The 18,439-nt window shown below is 34.2% G+C and overlaps 4 protein-coding genes across 9 annotated transcripts in view; 2 read left to right on the forward strand and 2 right to left on the reverse strand.

Annotated features, from left to right (window-relative positions):
• The window catches only part of LOC105202909 (alpha-tocopherol transfer protein-like), a 42,775-nt gene that overhangs the window by 21,044 nt on the left and 3,292 nt on the right, over positions 1–18,439 (reverse strand). The gene's annotated exons all lie outside the window — the stretch shown is intronic.
• LOC105202911 (transcriptional regulator ATRX homolog) lies at positions 652–12,739 on the forward strand. 6 transcript variants are annotated; one of them, XM_026141455.2, is made up of 8 exons: positions 779–999; positions 7,430–7,711; positions 8,148–8,269; positions 8,861–8,983; positions 9,065–9,203; positions 9,462–9,622; positions 9,729–10,041; positions 10,131–10,261. In XM_026141455.2, exons 2-6 carry the CDS (start codon positions 7,678–7,680, stop codon positions 9,518–9,520), a joined length of 477 nt encoding a protein of 158 aa, XP_025997240.2. In that variant the 5' UTR covers positions 779–999; positions 7,430–7,677; the 3' UTR covers positions 9,521–9,622; positions 9,729–10,041; positions 10,131–10,261. The 6 variants fall into 6 exon arrangements, with proteins under 6 accessions (XP_039304916.1, XP_025997240.2, XP_025997243.2 ...); XM_026141458.2 differs by having other exon boundaries at positions 7,530–7,711; XM_026141456.2 differs by having other exon boundaries at positions 779–969.
• Positions 996–6,883, reverse strand: LOC120357714. Its single transcript, XM_039448980.1, has 6 exons — positions 6,753–6,883; positions 6,521–6,604; positions 5,840–5,935; positions 5,630–5,752; positions 5,364–5,504; positions 996–4,357 (listed from the first exon to the last, which is right to left on the reverse strand). Exons 1-6 carry the CDS (start codon positions 6,837–6,839, stop codon positions 2,138–2,140), a joined length of 2,751 nt encoding a protein of 916 aa, XP_039304914.1. The 5' UTR covers positions 6,840–6,883; the 3' UTR covers positions 996–2,137.
• LOC105201915 lies at positions 11,626–17,549 on the forward strand. The gene is made up of 4 exons (XM_039448984.1): positions 11,626–11,801; positions 13,616–15,000; positions 16,335–16,495; positions 16,807–17,549. The coding sequence occupies exon 2, from the start codon at positions 13,763–13,765 to the stop codon at positions 14,618–14,620; it is 858 nt and encodes a 285-aa protein (XP_039304918.1). The 5' UTR covers positions 11,626–11,801; positions 13,616–13,762; the 3' UTR covers positions 14,621–15,000; positions 16,335–16,495; positions 16,807–17,549.

Genomic DNA, 18,439 nt, shown 5'->3' on the forward strand with positions numbered 1-18,439 from the left:
CGGATCAGACCTATTGAATATAATCTTAATTGACCTTATTGGTCTTATGATAAGTAATCTTATTTGGTAATCTGAAGTCTGAGTAATCTGAAATCTCTCTGAAATGATAACATATTAAAAAATGTCTTGTAAGAAACGTTTAGTACGTTCGATGTAAACGAGCCTATATTAAAGCATTGACGCGCACCAAACTTAATACGAATACCAAAGTTTTAACGATATAAACTAGGTCATTAGATTCTTTTTTGGCCTGATTCTATCTCGGTCTGTTAACGGTGTTATTTCTACTGCGCATATCACGCATATGCATCCAGCACATTAAAACGAGGAGACCCTACCTGGCGATGATTTAGTGAGAGAAACCAGGGCTGGATTAAGATTAGAATTCAGGCTCTCTTTAAGCAACTAAATTTTTACCGTCCGTATTCAAGCCTCAAATATAACTTAAATTATTCAAATTCTATATTCTCTGTTTTTTACGTTATTTCATTTATAAGTATGATTGTAAGGTTAACTATAATTACAAATGTTAAAATGTCAAAGCATATAGACCGCGTATAAACAAAACTATTTAATTTAAATTTTTAATTTGCCTAGTTTTATTAGAATGCTATACATATGAAACATATTGCAAAATTATGCTACGTCTCGTCCGGATGGATAGAATTGTAGTAGCGTTCCGCTGCGCTATCCTCAACAGGTCTTTTACCGTAAAGCAAAAGGGGCGCCACCCGCCTGCACTCGGGTGCGCCCCGGTTGCACCTTCATTGTTTTCTTGTTGTGCGATTCTTCGACACGGGTCTTTCTATCATTTCCTTCAGTTCGCTTATTTCTTTTAATTTAAAGTTTTCAGATATGGGAAAATCATCTCATAAATCTAGGAAAAGAAGAAGGATTTCATCTTCGGACCGGATTGCGGGTTTAGAGAGAAAGATGTCACGATTAATTGACATTCTCTCCCAGAGTGAGGTTAGGAGGCCCCGATGTCCCTCCCCGCAGGTTAGATTCGGCTCTGCGATTACGCAGACGAGCCAACCCTCACGGAAAATAAGTATTGAGGCTCAATACTGAGTATTGAGATTTCAATACTCAGTATTCAAGTTGTAATACTGAGTATTGCATGTCAGTATTGGTGAATACTTGAGTATTGGTAAAGGTTAAGTAGTGACGAATACTGAGTATTAACAGTTACTATTGGAGAATACTGAGTATTGGCAACTGGTATTGATCAATACTCAAGTATTAGATAGTCAAAGTGTTTATGAATACTGAGTATTGACAGTTACTATTGGTGAATACTGAATATTAGAAACGGTATTGATCAATACTTAAATATTAGAGATAGACAAGTATTAATGAATACTGAGTATTGATAGTTGCTATTGGTGAATACTGAATATTAGAAACTGGTATTGATCAATACTTAAATATTAGAGATAGACAAGTATTGATGAATACTGCAGATAAATATTGATAGTTACTATTGTTGAATATTGGAAACTGCAGTTATTGATCAATTATTTAAAACTTAAGATTTCAAAGCATTTTTTTATTTTGCACTGAATTAAATTTAAAATGCGGTCCAAATTTAAATCAGTATAAAATAGGACATAATGTAACGTATTGAACGTTTTTATTTTGTCTAGAATTGTATATAAATGTATATTTTCCAAATTTTTCAAATAGGTCGCTTTCTGTTAAAAAAAATATTTAACAGTTTAATTTTTTATTAATAATAATTGATGTTTTTCATAAGAAAAATTGTTTATTAAAGTGTATAATTTTAGCTTTAAAATGACATTTTCTTCATCACTACGATAAGTCGAACCGGACATATCGTATTTTGTAATTAAATACAAATATTCGTTAAAATTAACTCGTATTTCGGTAAATAAATTTTTTTGAACAAACAAAAACACGTCCTCACTTTTTTGCATATATTCGAATTAATAAAATTTTTAATTAATTTAAAAAACGATTGATTTTTTCTTATCTGATTTCAAAAGGAATTAGTCAAATACTTATAAAATGGAATATTTTTTGTATTATAAATAGCACAAAGTATTTTTAATTTTAAAAGTACTATACAATAATAATTACAAAATACCGTGTAATAATACAATACTACATAAATAATTCAGTCAATTTCCATTAGGTTGACAAGCGGCATTACAATATAATGATCGTCACGCATATTATAATTCATTTTAATACATTTCCGTTTAATTGATGTAGGCAAAATACAAATTATTTCATCGCTTTTTCGTACAATACTACTATACAATGTAGAAGTATTATTAACTTGTGAATCTTTTGCCAGTTCTAAATTTAATGGTAATAATTTTAGTCCAAAAATTACATAAATGTCCTCGTTACAATTAATTTTTTGAACCATACAAATGTTTTGTATCATAATATAAGCTCCATTTGTCAATTGAATAACACTGTTTTCTCTTTTCGTAAAACGTTCGTAGTCAACTGAATGATATAAAATATTTTTAAAAATAAAACGCTTATACAATTGAATATTATCGGCGGACACTAATTCTTCCTGCAATAATTGTATAATACATGCCTGCTGTACAATATTTAATGATATATTGGAAGATGGTTGTAATAATCGTAAATGTGGTCCATATTCAACGCAAGAATTTATTTTATGAGGTCCAAACATTTTATTAAAGAGCAATTTCCCACGAACCGTACAATTTTCATCCTTAAAAATCTTATTGCTTATTCTATCTACAGTCTTTAATCTAAAATATGTTTTGCATATTTGCCTTGGTACAGCTTGAGTATTGTGATATAATTTTTTTAGTCTTCCATTATAATGTTCAAAAGGATATGCTGAATGAGCCCACAATGAACCGAAAGCAGATACTGACTTTGGAATATGCAATAGCAAATGGACATTAAATTTCATGAACTCTTGTCCATACAAAGTTTCTGTTTGGAAAACAAATTTCTTTAACGATCTTTCGCCTACATAGAATTCATTTTCCGTAATTTTGTCCTTCAGGAAAATATGCATGCTGAAAACTAACAGGGACCAGTGTTTTATGTATGTACGATGCATTAAATTGAACAAGCACGCAGATGAATAATATAAAAGAAAGTTTCTCCATTCGGAAGCCTTCCACAATTGTCTTTCAGTTATCGATCGTGGAACTCTAGTTATTTCACAAGGTGGTTTTATATTGCATAGATTTTTATCGAATTCTATCATTTTATTTCCAATATACCATTCTTTGTCTTTGTTAGCCGGATCGAACCAAATATTGCATACAAACGTTTTCGTTACGCCTAAAAGCACAGTATGCATGTAATCAGGCACAAATGAATTTATAATATTAAAAACCGGTAGCTTCATTAATATAGAGGGTCCTTTCACTCCGCGTACACATGCATTCGTTTCAATTGCCTCTTCGCAATCAGCTTCATGCTGCAACGTAGTACGAGGTACACCTATGTCACCACAGTAGACTCGAGTGTACCTTCTTCCAAATGGTATTCTATCTCCTTTCTTTAAACAAAAAGAGCATCCACTTTCTCCATTAAATTGTTTCAAGTTTTGTAATAGTGGTCTTGCTACCGAATCTACGGATGCAATAAGGGTATGTACTTTTATGTTTATTGTTTCTGGATGTTCCGGTGTGATGCATTTCATACCCTCATTATGAAGAATGATTAATTCGTCTACGAAAGGTTTCATAAAAAGGTCTATAACTGGCTTATCAGTTCCGTACCACAAACCACACAACATTACATTTTGTCTTCTGAGGCGATACGGCAATTCATTTATTACAACCTGAATAGGCCACATCGACATTTTTGAAGAATTAAAAAACGCTACTCCGTCAGTATTTAACTGCAACGTTATATCGTGTTCACCTATTACTTCTCTATTAACTAATTTACGATACACTCGTCCATTAACAACGTCGCTTTCATTGAATCTATTTTTCGAAAGTTTGTAATAAAGATTACTATTCATTATTCCTCTTAACTGATCAGCTAATGGGATATGTAAAAAAAAATTTCCTGCTTTTTTTAAATCATCTTTCTTAAAATCATTATTGCAATCTTCGCATCGATCGATAAGTCTTCCATCAGCAAATTGTAAGCTATTTTTACATTGAGGACAGTAAAAGTGGAATATAGTCTTCACTGCAGGTGAAAATTTTTTTAAGAACAAGTATTTTGAAATATATTGCGTACGTGGTAAATGACAGTTAATAAGTTTAAGTAAATCGTCGAGTGCATAGTCTGATAGTCCATGTCTAACTGCGAAGCCCATAATAAGTAGTTCACTTTCTTCTTGCGTCAGATTGCAATCGTTGTACAAAGGAACTCTCTCCTAAAAAAATTTTAAATATATGTTAAATATTATATATTACAAATAGAATTATATATTCGTGATCAATTTTACAAAGTATAGATAAATTTTAGCTCGATGCAGACATAGCTCGATACCATATATACCTATCTGTTGCAGAAAAATAAACGTACGATGTCAGAATATTACATACACATAGATTCAGTCATCAATATTAAATTAGAACAATTGCATTCTAACGCGAAAAGAAAATAAATTACTTATTATGGGTTTCACAGTTAGGCATGGACTGTCAGTATGCACTAGACGATCAATTTGAACTCATTAACTGTCATTTTACCACGTACGCAATATATTTCAAAATAATTAATTGTTAAAATAAATTAATTGGAACGAGAAAATTTATGTAATTTTTGGACTAAAATTATTACCATTACATTTAGAATTTGCAAAAGACTCACAAGTTAATACTTCTACATTGTATAGCAGTATTGTACAAAAAAGCGATGTAATAGTTTGTTTTTTGTCTACATCAATTAAACGGAAATGTATTAAAATGAATTATAATAAACGTGGAAAATATGGATGCACAACTTTTTTTCAACATTATTATGAAACACATTAAAATACGAAAACGGCTGTACCTTATCCTTATCCCGAAAATTGTGAAGAATTTGTTGCGAAAAATATTACCTCAACAAATATTCTTTATAATCTATCTTATTCTTTTGGGAATAAGGGGGAATAATATTGTAGAAATGCTTGTAAGTATCAAATTATTAAGTTGATTAACAATTTAATATTGGTGATATTACAGTTCTCAGTTCTTTTTAAGAAACTGTGATTTAAGTCTGGCAAGTAAACAACGCGCAATTTGAGAGATCTTGTAAATGTTTATAAATTCACATAGAATAATTATTATTAAAAACTAAGATCTGCTTACAACTGGTACAACCGTTTTCGTATTTTAATGTGTTGATATACTTTTAGGTCATATTACGATATAGTTTGTATTATCATGAAACACCTGTGGACCAACAGGATGGGAATTCAGAATTTCTTCATTATCTTCATTGTCTACTATTCTATTCTCATTTTCAATATGTTCATTGTTACTCCAATCGCTGTTGTCATCTTCATCATTTTCACTTGTATTTTCTTGAGCATCCTATAGCATATGTAAGTTTATATTTTATAACTTTATTTCAAAGAGAGAGAGAGAGAGAGACAGAGAGAGAAAAAGAGAGCCTCAAATTAATATTATAGGTAAAAGTGTATAATGATTTATTATACCTGTGGAATGATTACGTAATCTACTTGATCATCCTGATTGACATTGTCGACAATGTCATTATCATTCTCATCATCTACTCTAGCATTACAAATTTCATGATCCTCTATGTTTTCTTCTATATTCTGTACACAGATGTCCATAATGAAAAAAATTATTTATTTATGTAATGGTACCAAAAGTTTGACAACAGGCATATGTGTGTCCCTTACTTGATAAATTTGACTCCTTCTGTATTGCGTTCTCTGTGGAACTGGAATGTTGCTGTCCTCAACATATAATTTATATTTTCCTCGACCAATTATGATCTGCAGAAAGGATGGTAAAAAATAATAATATCTATATTACATTTCAGATATCTTTGTTTGTCTTTTTCGGTTATGTAAATCTTGAAATATTAATACTTAAATTTTTCTTTTGTCACGTCTGAGCCTTCGTAAATTCTTAAATACACAAAGTAAAAGTAAATGAAATACAATTTGCATAACAATAACAATTACATTACAATTAACAGTTATAAAACGTATATTAATAAATACATAACAAAAACAAAGGTATACGAGCATAAAATAGATACATAAAAACACGCAAGTTTTGATCAATTCATATAATAAAAATTATACTTTAACAAATTAGTTACCGTTGCTCATCTAATTTCTATTATCCGTTATGATAATCACCCAATAAATGTTATGGTTAGCTGCGATAAAATTACCGTTAATGCATTACTATTGAGAAATATATATGAAATTGGTTAGGATTTCTTTTCTTCACATAATGCGATGATTTGAGAAATATGAAATAAGAAACTGTTCGCGTTGTCCCTCTCATGTGTACTTTTCTAATCGTCTTGTACTTTTCTAACAAGTATTATATATAAGTATTCTGATTACTTGATTTTCGTCGTTTGTTGGTTCATTATCGCCTGCACCAATGCCTACATCAACATGACGATGTTCTTCGTTTTCGTCTATATTCTAGATCATAATATAAATCAACTTTAATTTTATGACAATATATATATATATATATATATATATATATATATATATATATATATATATAAATGATGCAATCATGCATATATTAATTGTTAAACATCGTTGTACAGTACAGTATACATACCTCATTTAAACGACGCGGACGTCGCGTTGTTCTTGGAATTAAAATATTTTCATCTTCCAAAAATCGTTTATATGGTCCTCTTTTCATATTTTTAACGTACGCAAAATTAACTTTGAAACAACAATTACACACGGACGACGAGACATAAGGCCTGTTCTTTTTAGCTGAACTGGCTGCACTAATTCAGAGTTTATCTTTCTTCTTTTAACGTGGAGGGAAGAAGATAAACTGTGAACTAGTGCAGTCAGTTCAGCTAAAAAGAACAGGCTTACAATTACAATTTTACAAATGTGAGCGGGAGACAAAGCAATGCAGCTGAGAAAGAAAAATCAAAATATCGCTCGTACACCAGCAAATACAGATGCAAGGATATAATTCGGACCAATGAGCGTTTAGCATTGGACCGCCAATTTGAAAATCGGACCAATCCCAACTAGTGATAGAATTTCGCGCCCGAAAACATATGCAGCACGCATGTAGCACCGGCCACGCCGCACACAACACGCTCGCATGGCGCGCACTGAACCTAACCAAGCGTGTGTCATATATAGATAGAGCATTTCAACGTGCGTACGTGCATGTGTGTGTAGCGTGCTACGTGATTTCGGACTTGTATTCACATCTCGATCCGCGCCTTGCAAGAGATTTCGTGTTAGTTTTACGTTTCTTCGTTCTAGTGAACGACAAACAACGATACAGTAATGACGAATTTGCACATGATAGATGACACACAATGTTTAATTTATGAGTTCACAAACGAGAGTCACAAAATTGCAGTAGGGTTCCGCGAATGGTTGTGTAAGAAAGTGACTGATAGTGAATTGCGAGAAATTATCAATGAAGAAAAACAAGTTACATTGCAATGGCCTGATGTGGATGTCGGACCAGCGGCTACTATAAAAAAAAAATAGATTCATGTTCATGGATGCAAACCACGGCAAAAATTTTAGCTCATGGTGGTAAGTACGTCAAGACGTTTCTTAATTTCGAAACAATATCATGCAGATACAATTTACATTAGAATTTGAAAAATTTTTACTCTGTGCCTTTCGAAAATCCGCATATCACCTGCGTATATTATACAAGTTGCACAGAGTCTAAAGTCATCCTGATATTATAAATTAACTTAAATTAACTTAAATTTTTTTAATTACTCAGGAACCTGCATATCAGGTTACTACATTAAACGAATAAATTATGGGTAATTATTATTATTGAATATTTTGAACATTTCCCTTATTTTTTAATGTATTCATTAAATCGGTTAAATGTAGCATCTTGTAGTGTTTATTGCTAAAATTAATTAACAATTTTATAATTAAAAAAAAGGTTAATGACGCATACCCGATGCCCCAGTATACTTACATTTATTATATAAATTCGATCATATTCCAGAATGGACAGACATGTGCACTCGTCGATCTAATTTGGAAAAATATGGGTTTATGAAGTCTTCTAAAAGTGAGCGAAAAGAAATAAAAAGAAAATGCGTAAGTGACGAAAGCGATGATGAAGATGTAAGTATGTATTGTATATTATACTTCTGGAAATAGGTTGATTGAAAACGTAATTCAATTTAATTTATAATATTATATCCTTGCAGTAAACGTTTTCATGTCTTGAAATCAATTGTACATTATTAAGGAGATACTATATTTTCGTCATATATACAGAGTGACAAATTATGAGATGTACTTTTAAGTTTCCATATATGAATGGTCAAGTGAATATTTCTTACAAATTTTGAGTTAGTCTAGCACCCTATAAATCATAACTTTTTGATTCGTGTTCTTACTTTCTTTGCGAAAAGTGCTATAATTTGGAGTTGAGTTGTTCATTTGTAATATTTCACTGATATAATATTACCCATAAATAGCATGTTTGTGCAGCAATGTGAAAGCGTGATTCCTTTCAAATGGATAATGAATAATCTCTACCATTCTTCGGCATATATACGGTCTATATAAAGAAAACAAGTTATTAATAATTAGTTAATTATTAAATATTAATAAATTATTAAAAGAGTAGTTGATTTTTTCAAAAATTAACTGTATGTGCTGAATGATGAAGATTAAATATTATTCATTAAAAGCATTTTTTTATTGTAGAAAACTAGATCAAAGAAGAAAGTCTCCAAATCTAAAAAACATACTCAATCCGTTGAGGTAAAAAATAAAAATAAACTGTGGATGCAGTTGAAAAATGACAAGCAGTTCGAAAGAAAGATTACAGTATGCTGTTTAATTTACAAATATAAGTTCTTATAAAAAAATCAGTAAATCAATATTAACTTTCTTGTGGTTTTTATTTAGATTTCGGATGATGAGAACGATGACAATTCGTCAGAAATGACAGCAAAGCTACAAGCTAAAGTCGTCACACTTGAGAAAGAGATCGAAAGACTAAAAAATGACAATAAACGTTTGAGAACTTTAAAAACAATAAACGAAGGTACTATTTTTCACAAATTTGCGTGGTTTACTACAGATATTACTTTATTGTTTCATTTTTTCTAGACCAATTGAAATAATATTTTGAATGTTTTCATTTATAGTTATATGTACTTCTGTTTATGTTTTCAATTGTAATCATTCGTAATTTACAATACATTTCAATTCAATGGAATAAGTCAATGTAACAAATTGAATTCTTTGGCATTATGATCATAAAATTGACATAAGATAACGCAATACTATGTTTCTTTTTCAGATCTGTCAGTAATAGATAGCCAAATAAAAAATATAATGTCAAATCTGACACAAATTTAAAAAAAAACGGCGCACACAAATGAAGATTTCAACGAACAAATTATTCAAAATGAGAGTCAAGAACTTGAGACACCAGCAATTGGTAATAACGTTTCTTCAATTGTAAGTATTACAGCATAAGTTTTATCGAATTTATATAAATGAATATATATATATATATATATATATAAATGTTTATGTACTACCAGTTTATCGTTTATTATTACAGGAAGAAGACGTAGTTGAGCGTAAGAAAGAAAACGTGGTAAAGCATGAGAAAGAAAACGTGGTTAAACATGAGGAAGAGAACGTTATGCGTGAGGAACCAATACATTTCCATATAAAGAAACAAATTCTGGATAAATGCAATCATTCGAGTATTGCTAAATTGACTGGAGATCTCACTTCAGCAATATTTTCTCGAAAAGAACTTGCTACCTCATCGTTAACGGGCAAAGTAGCCAATATTCATAAAAATAAAAATACGTCTGCAGCCAAGGAAAAAGAAAAACTCAGCCCTCGGAGAGTAGATGCCATTATGTGTAAGAAAACAGTACATACTTGAAACTGAAACTAAAATATAAGATAAAGTTATATATATTATATAATTCGTTGTATTTTATTATTTCAGCTTATGTGCAATCGACTTTCACAAGAAGTGAAGACACTGTTAAAGAAATACAAAGAGCCATTCGTCGCAAATGCAATAATACTCGTATGCAGTAATACTCGTATCAGAATATACAAAAATAGTACAAATTATGGCCATTTTGTATTATCCTTATTCTATTTTTAACATTTATTTTTTTAAACATTATATTAAAATATTAAGTTTGTTTAAGCCTTGATTACAAAATTTGAATATTTGACATAAATTATTTTTGTGCAACTAAATAACATTTATGATCAATTTAATGTTTAGTTAATAATTGTATCAGACTAAATATTTTAGTTTTTTTAAACAAATTTTCTTAGTGCAATAAATAAGGAAAATGAGTTTTGTGTACATTTTTTGCATTTTTTATTATCCCCGTCAATACTGACACTGAGTATTCACCAATACTAATACTGTGTATTCACTAATACTAATACTGTGTATTCACCAATACTAACACTGAATATTCACCAATACTACTACTGAGTATTCGCCAATACTGAGTATTGACCAAAAAAGTATTAGCCAATTTAGTATTGCCAATACTGAGTATTGAGATCTCAATACTTATTTTCCGTGAGGGAAGGGTCACGCATTGAGACAAAGGAGGTCTCTGTTACAAGATCCTTCTCGGATCCGGATCTATTGACTCCCCAGGAGTCAGCGGACCCTCCAGGTGTGTATGAATACTGCTGGATCTGTATTTGCGAAATACAGGCGGCATGACGACACAGCCTTTTTCCCTGTCATAATTGCAGACGGTTTATTGCGTTTTCCAATGGCAGGTGAGGCAGGTGAGGTGGAGACACTCCCTGCACAGCCTGATGTCTCTCTCGAAAATAGTTCGCCACCGCCTATAGCGGACATAGCCGAGGACGATACCGGCTCTCTTGTCAGGTAACTGTTTGGTGATCGTGAGAATGAGGAGTTTTCACCCTGGGAGGACATCGTGATCCAGACGTGGCGAGACCTGACTCGTGGAGGTTTGGCAACCAATCAGCGCGAGTTACTTGTAAAGAAATACTCCCCTCCAGAGCCCATGGCTTTTCTTAAGGCCCCTGTATTAAATCAGGAATGCAGGGTCGCCCTCAAGAATAATGCGGTAGTCAAAAGAGACGATTTTGCGGGGAAAAATCAGGATCAAGCAGGTATAGCCCTCTGCGCCTTGGGCGAGGACATTTCGGATTTTCTCAGGCCAGCTACCCGGGATTCTCTCAGCCTCGAAGCTCGCCTAGCTATCGCTAAGGTCAATGACAGAGCAAAGATTTTGGCGGATCTTTTTCACCGGCTTTCTCGGGCCAGACGAGCGCAAATTACACCTGCGCTTAACCTAACTGCCAAGACCACGGCGGATGCTATCCCATCCGACGAGCTTCTATTTGGTTCCTCGTTCGGTGAGCAGATTAAAAAAGCAGCTTCCATGCAAAAGACGTCCAAGGACATAGTTAGGACTCCGCTTGCGGTAAATAGAAGAGTGCAACAGCCAATGTCACAACCATTACGGGTGGCTCCATACAGATCGGGAAATGCCCGAGCCCCTGCGTCTCACACAAGGACGGCGACAAAGAGATCAGGGGCGAGCACCAGTCGCCGGTCATACCGAGCCAGATCTCAGTCGAGGTCGAGGAGGCATTAAGCGGAGAAGAGGTAATAGTGGGCGGTAGGTTAGCCCTTTTCTTGCCCCATTGGAGGCAGATCACTTCTGATCCAAGAATTTTAGAGGCTATCTCGGGCTACAAGCTGCCTTTCACGGGACAACTGCCCGCTCAGGCCATCAAGCCCTTTGTCCATTTATCTCTGTCTGAGGAGCAGATCTGCTCTCAGGAGATCTCCAGGCTTCAAAGTAGGGGAGCAATTGAGAGGGCTATAGACTGCGAGAATCAATTTCTGTCTCCGTATTTTGTAATTCCCAAATCTTCTGGGGGTTGGAGATTTATTCTCAACCTGAAACACTTGAATCGCTTTATCTTTGCTCCGCATTTCAAGTTAGAGGACTGGAAGACCGTAATTTGCCTCATCTCGCCGGGTGATTATCTAGCCTCTATTGACTTGGAGGACGCATATTTGTTGGTGCCCATTTATAACAAACACAGAAAGTTCTTACGCTTTCGTTTTCAAGGTCAACTCTTTCAGTTTAGAGTTTTACCTTTTGGCCTTGCCTCGGCTCCCTATATATTCACGAAGATTTTAAAACCGATGGTATCTTCCGTTAGAGTAAGAAACTTCTTTTCTGTAATCTACTTGGATGACTTCCTCTTAGTTGCGGCATCATATGATCAATGCCTAGATAACATCTCCACTACAATGGAATTGTTATCTTCTCTAGGTTTTCTGATTAACAAACGCAAGAGCGTTCTGCTTCCCTCAAGATCTTGTCAATTTCTGGGTTTCGTTTTTGACACGGACTCCTTTTCAGTTTCCATTCCTCCGGACAGGAGAAAGAAGCTTCTTCAGAAAACTTTGGATATGTTATCCAGGAACAGTTGCAGAATTCGCCATTTAGCAAGCTATATTGGTTCCTTGATTTCTGTTTGTCCAGCGGTTCAGTACGGTATGTTACACACAAAAATTTTAGAAAGGGAAAAGTTTTTAGCGCTTACCTCTGCGAAAGAAAATTTTGAAGCGCGGATGTCCCTGCCAGCGTCGCTGACAGAGGATCTTGTTTGGTGGAGGGCCATTTTTGCAGATGAATCTCAAAAGAATTTTATTAGATCGGGCCTTTTCGCCCTCGAGATTTTTTCTGACGCTTCCCTCACAGGGTAGGGAGCCGTTTGTGGTATAGAGCGTACACATGGATTTTGGTCGCCGGAGGAAAAGATTTTCCACATCAATTATCTAGAGCTCTTAGCTGTTTTTTACGCCTTAAGATGTTTTGCATCTCATCTAAGGGACGCCGACATTCTTTTAAGAGTAGATAATTCCACTGCCTTGTCTTATATCAATCGGATGGGCTCAATTAAATTTCCCTTATTATCGAGCCTTGCTCGTAAGATCTGGAATTGGTGCGCAGATCGAAATATTTTCATTTATGCCTCTTATATCCCCTCAGCTCAGAATTTTGAAGCAGACGCGGAATCATGCTTGGTTTCGGATCAAACGGAGTGGACTCTGAGACAAGAGTATTTTGACAGAATTGATCGATATTTTGGGCATTTTGAGATTGACCTCTTCGCATCGGCGGCTAACAAAAAATGCCCTCGTTTTGTTTCCTGGCTTCCAGATCCTTTTGCGGAAGCAGTCGATGCATTTTCCTTGGATTGGAGCAATTTTTACTTTTATGCATTCCCCCCTTTTATTTTAATTCTCAAAGTCCTGCGCAAGATTATTACCGACAAGGCAGAGGGAGTGGTGGTTGTCCCGTGGTGGCCAGCTCAACCTTGGTTCCCTTTATTTAATCGGTTGTTAATCAGTCAACCTATTTTCATGGCTCCAGATATTAACATGCTGTCATCTCCTTTCAGCAGCACTCATCCCGCTTGGAACAGGATTACCCTGGCTGCCGCCAGGTTGTCCGGCAGGCATTCTTGCTAAAAGGAATTCCGAGCGCAGCACTGGATACGACACTTGCCTCCCTCTCAAGGGCATCTTTAGCCCAATATGCAAAGCCTATGAAGATGTGGTGGTCGTTCTGCAAAAAGAGAAATTTCAACTTCTTCGCCCCATCAGTACCTTCTTTTTTGGAATTTCTATCGTCCGCCTTCGCTGAGATGGGCTCTTACGCCACTCTCAACACTTACCGCTCGGCTATATCTCTCATTTCTACGGATAATATAGGCGCTCATCCTCTAGTTAAGAGATTTTTTAAAGGAGTCGCAACATTAAAGCCTCAGCGTTCCCGTTACGACTTCGTCTGGGACCCTGCTCCGGTAGTTGAGTATTTGGCTACTCTATATCCTCATGAGGATCTTTCATTGGAAAAAATTTCAAGGAAGCTGATCACGCTCCTTGCTCTCACCACTGCACAGAGGATGCAAACACTGGCAGCGATTCGGATTTCAAATATGTATTTCTCGGATTCCTTGATTATCAAGATTCCTTCGCGTCTAAAGACCTCCGGGATCGGAAGATCTCAACCTTTACTTTTGTTCAAACCTTTTCTGAATAAGCCGGAGGTTTGTGTCTTTTCGTTGGCACAATGGTATCTTAAAGCTACTTCAGCGCTTCGGCGAGAAGGCTGCGACCATCTTTTCATTTCTTTGCGCGCCCCACACGGTCCAGTTTCGACTCAAACGTTAGCCCGCTGGGTAAAGTTAGAACTCAAGGCAGCGGGAATAGATACGAGCGTTTTCTCCGCACATTCTACTCGTCACGCAGCTACATCCCTCGCAGCGAGTAAGGGGATTAGCCTAGACGAGATCAGGTGCACGGCTGGTTGGAGCAGATCCTCCGATGTCTTTGCCCAGTTTTATAATCGTTCGATACTTAAGACCTCATCTTTCCAGAATATTATTTTAAGCGATACTTAGTTTTACCACTTCTTATGTTTATATTGTTCTTTTTTAATATATAGAGGCATTTTTATGACAAATCTGAGCGTTGAATATCTATAATTCTATCCATCCGGACGAGACGTAGCATAATTAAGAAATTAAACGAACTTACAGTGAAGTTCGATTTCAATTATGCTGTCTCGTCCGGATGGAGTCCCACCCCTCCCCTACCCCCTTTTTCTTTTTCAGATTTGTTGTCTTTAAAATAATGAAGGTGCAACCGGGGCGCACCCGAGTGCAGGCGGGTGGCGCCCCTTTTGCTTTACGGTAAAAGACCTGTTGAGGATAGCGCAGCGGAACGCTACTACAATTCTATCCATCCGGACGAGACAGCATAATTAAAATCGAACTTCACTGTAAGTTCGTTTAATTTCTTAATTATATACTATATACAAAATATATATTTATTATAATAGAAGTTCTATTTGAAACTTTTTGTTTGTATCTCTTACCGTTTCGATGATATTACCACATAAATTAAAAAATTGATTTTTTTCAAGAACGTATTTCACCCTCTTAACGGTCATATAGGCCCGTATAAAAAAATACATGTCCCATATTCTTATCTGCACTACAGCATATTAAAAGTCAAAATTGAAAGGGGACACCTCGGAATCTTTCGTTGTTAGATGTTAAATCGGCCCTGGGTGAAAGGGCCTCTTTGGAATTCAAGGCCAGAGAATTACAACCGTTTCAATTACAACCGTACGATGCGTTTTGTTTTCTAGTACTTAACAGTCATTGTTTGACAAAGTAGAATCATGAAAAATAATTTTTAAAAAATCGCTCCAGGAACGTTCCAAACTTCAACCACCTGTTTTAAGAGGGTTTCGGTAACCAAGTTTGGTAGTCGTTCCCCAAGAAAAAATTTTTCAAGAAATAAGGTGAATGATACACTTTGTGACAATCACGTTTCTTATTTTCAATAAATATATTAATAAAGATCAACATTCATATATAAGTGTATGTGTGTATAAAATATATGAATAATAAGAATTCTTATATTGTGCAACCAAAAATATCTACAACAGCGCAATCAGAAATAATTACTAAAACAAATTTTGCACTTATTGCCTCAAATCTTGAAAATGAAATATTTCAAGTTCGTAAACAACCAAAAGAATATAATAAATCTATACTATCACCATTGTCATGTGAACCTTTTAGCATAAGTCAAACAATTTCTACTTTAAGAGATAGTATACCATTTCCAGCATTACAAACATTACGAGGAAATAGAAAGATTAATCGTAAAACATAAAAATAATACCTATTTGGAACATTTCCTTGTAATTTTAAGCGATTTTTTTTAACACCGTACGATTAATCGAGAAAATTCTCAACAAACTGTTTAGACTCTTAAGGATTTGACACCTGATAAAAGTTTTGATCTGTTAGTGTTAGAATTAGAAAAGTTATCCGAACCTGAGAAATCAAAACAAAAGTAAACTGTTATGGAAATTTTATATAAGCCACCATATATAATAATTTTACTTTATTGTAATTCACATGTATGTTTCATCAGCCAACGACCCAGAAAAAAATTTTTATACATATTTATATATAATTATATTTAAAATATGTACAACTTTATATATATTTTAATATATATGGACAAATTTTAAATATAATTTATGTATAATGATATGTAAAATGTATAATTAGGGGAGACTGGGGCTGGTTGTTACAGGGGTAGGTTGTTACAGCGCCAACGGTAGCTAAACCGAAACCGCTATAGTGACGTTAGAAAGAGATAAATAATCACGCCACTGTCGGCCGACATACCGCGCGAACTAGCGGCGCTGGCGTTCTTGTGAGAAGAGCCCGTGCAAGCAGCCGTCAAAAACGCAGGTTCGTAATATTTTCATTTTTTAGTAATTGGTCTAGCACTTGTTATCTAAATAAGCAGAAATGTGTATGTTGTGGTATATACTCTCTACTTCCTTCTGTTTACAATGAACTTTACTTTTATAAGCTTTACAAATTTTTGTATTTTAATATTTAATCTTAAGAGATTAGTTTCGGTGTTGGGGCTAAAAGTGACATTTTCTCGACAATTAATTTATGAACCACAATTAATTTGTGATTTGTCACAATCTGCCCCGTCGTGCTTCTTGCTGACTGGTATAATTTAGATTATATAAATTTGTTATTTTTGACAGGATGAGGAAGTATAAAAAAAAGAGTGAGCGTGGACAAATATCTCAAGACATCTATGACAAAGCAGCATCTGTTTTAGAAGAGGATAAAACGAAAACAGTTCGTGGCATCGCAAAAGATTTTGGACTATGCCATATGACGCTAAGAAGATACTTACAAAAACGAAACAAAGCAAAGGAAAAGTCTTTGTGTCCTTGAATGACACTACATCTCTTATTTTGGAATTTACCGAAGATAATATTGAAGTGGGTGCCGTAGAAGAATGTGAGAGCTCTGTTTGTGCTAACCCAGTTGCAGGTTCTAGCAGAGATTTGATCTACGATGAATCTACCTTTGCTCCTGAGATCGTTCGACCTTATCCAAAAGCTGCTGTTAGAACAAAGAAGATAACACAAAAAACTCGAAAATCAGCTATTTTAACTGACACGCCGGAGAAGGAAGCATTGACAGTGGAACAAAGCAAGAAAAATACATCAAAAAAAATTTAAGTGACCAAGAAGGAAAAGGCTGAAAATACAAATAAGACAGGAGAACCAGTTAAGAAGAAAAGAAAGATTAGTGTGAAAAGGAAGGTATTGCAAAAATCTGACAAAGATAGCTTAGAGGATGATCATTTTTGCCTCATATGTTGTGAATCATTTGATCAGAGTCGAGCTGGTGAAAAATGGGTGCAATGTATTGTTTGTAAAAAATGGTCACATGTGAAATGTGCTAAAGGAAATATACTATCCTATGTTTGTTTAAATTGCGATAGTGATTATTCCGATTGAAGTGACTGAACTATTGTTTTTAAGATCTGATAGTTTTTCTAAAATAATTATATTTTTTTTTGATAGCCAAAGTTTTATGTTATGTTGGTTCTTAATAAGATGTTTCTCTAATACAGCTTATAACTTTCGTTTACAAGTTTACAAGTTATTTGTATTTTTGTTTTAAAGAAAACTATAATTTTATTTAATCTTTATTTTGTTTTGATAAGGCAGAAAGACCAAAAAATGTATGCCTGAATTTTTATTTAAATAAGAATATAATTTTACTTTATTTTATTTTGTTGTAACAATTTACCCCGTGTGGTGTAACAACCAGCCCCTGGTGTGGGGTTACATGCCTCTTTTTTCAGAATTTTTTAATTTATGTAATTTCTAATGGGCGGTTACATAAAATTATTATTAAATTAAAATCCTGATTAGTTACTGAATCTAGCAAGCCTAGATTCATTTATAACAACAACATAATCAAAGAGTTGAGACACTTTATAGAAAAAATGTCAACCAACCTCGGTCTCCTCTACACATATTTTATGCATAATTATATATAATTATATCATAATTATATATAATTATGTATAAAAATTTTTTCCCCGGAGAGTATGTACAAGTAATGTCGTTATTCGTTCACATTATTTTTTTATAATACCAGACGAGACAAGCGCGCGCTATGCGTGCGTTACAAAACTTTTGATGTTACATAAATTTAATATTACACTATTAACTCCTTAATACACAAAGTCAAAATACATGATGCGGTGAGAGCCGGTGAGAGCCGCTCACGAAATTAGCGCAGCGAAAGAACCAATCGGCATCATGGAAAAGCAACAACAATAATTTCGATGCATTCAATATATTCTTTACATAA

Source organism: Solenopsis invicta, chromosome 5, assembly GCF_016802725.1.
Source record: "Solenopsis invicta isolate M01_SB chromosome 5, UNIL_Sinv_3.0, whole genome shotgun sequence".
NCBI lineage: Eukaryota > Metazoa > Arthropoda > Insecta > Hymenoptera > Formicidae > Solenopsis > Solenopsis invicta.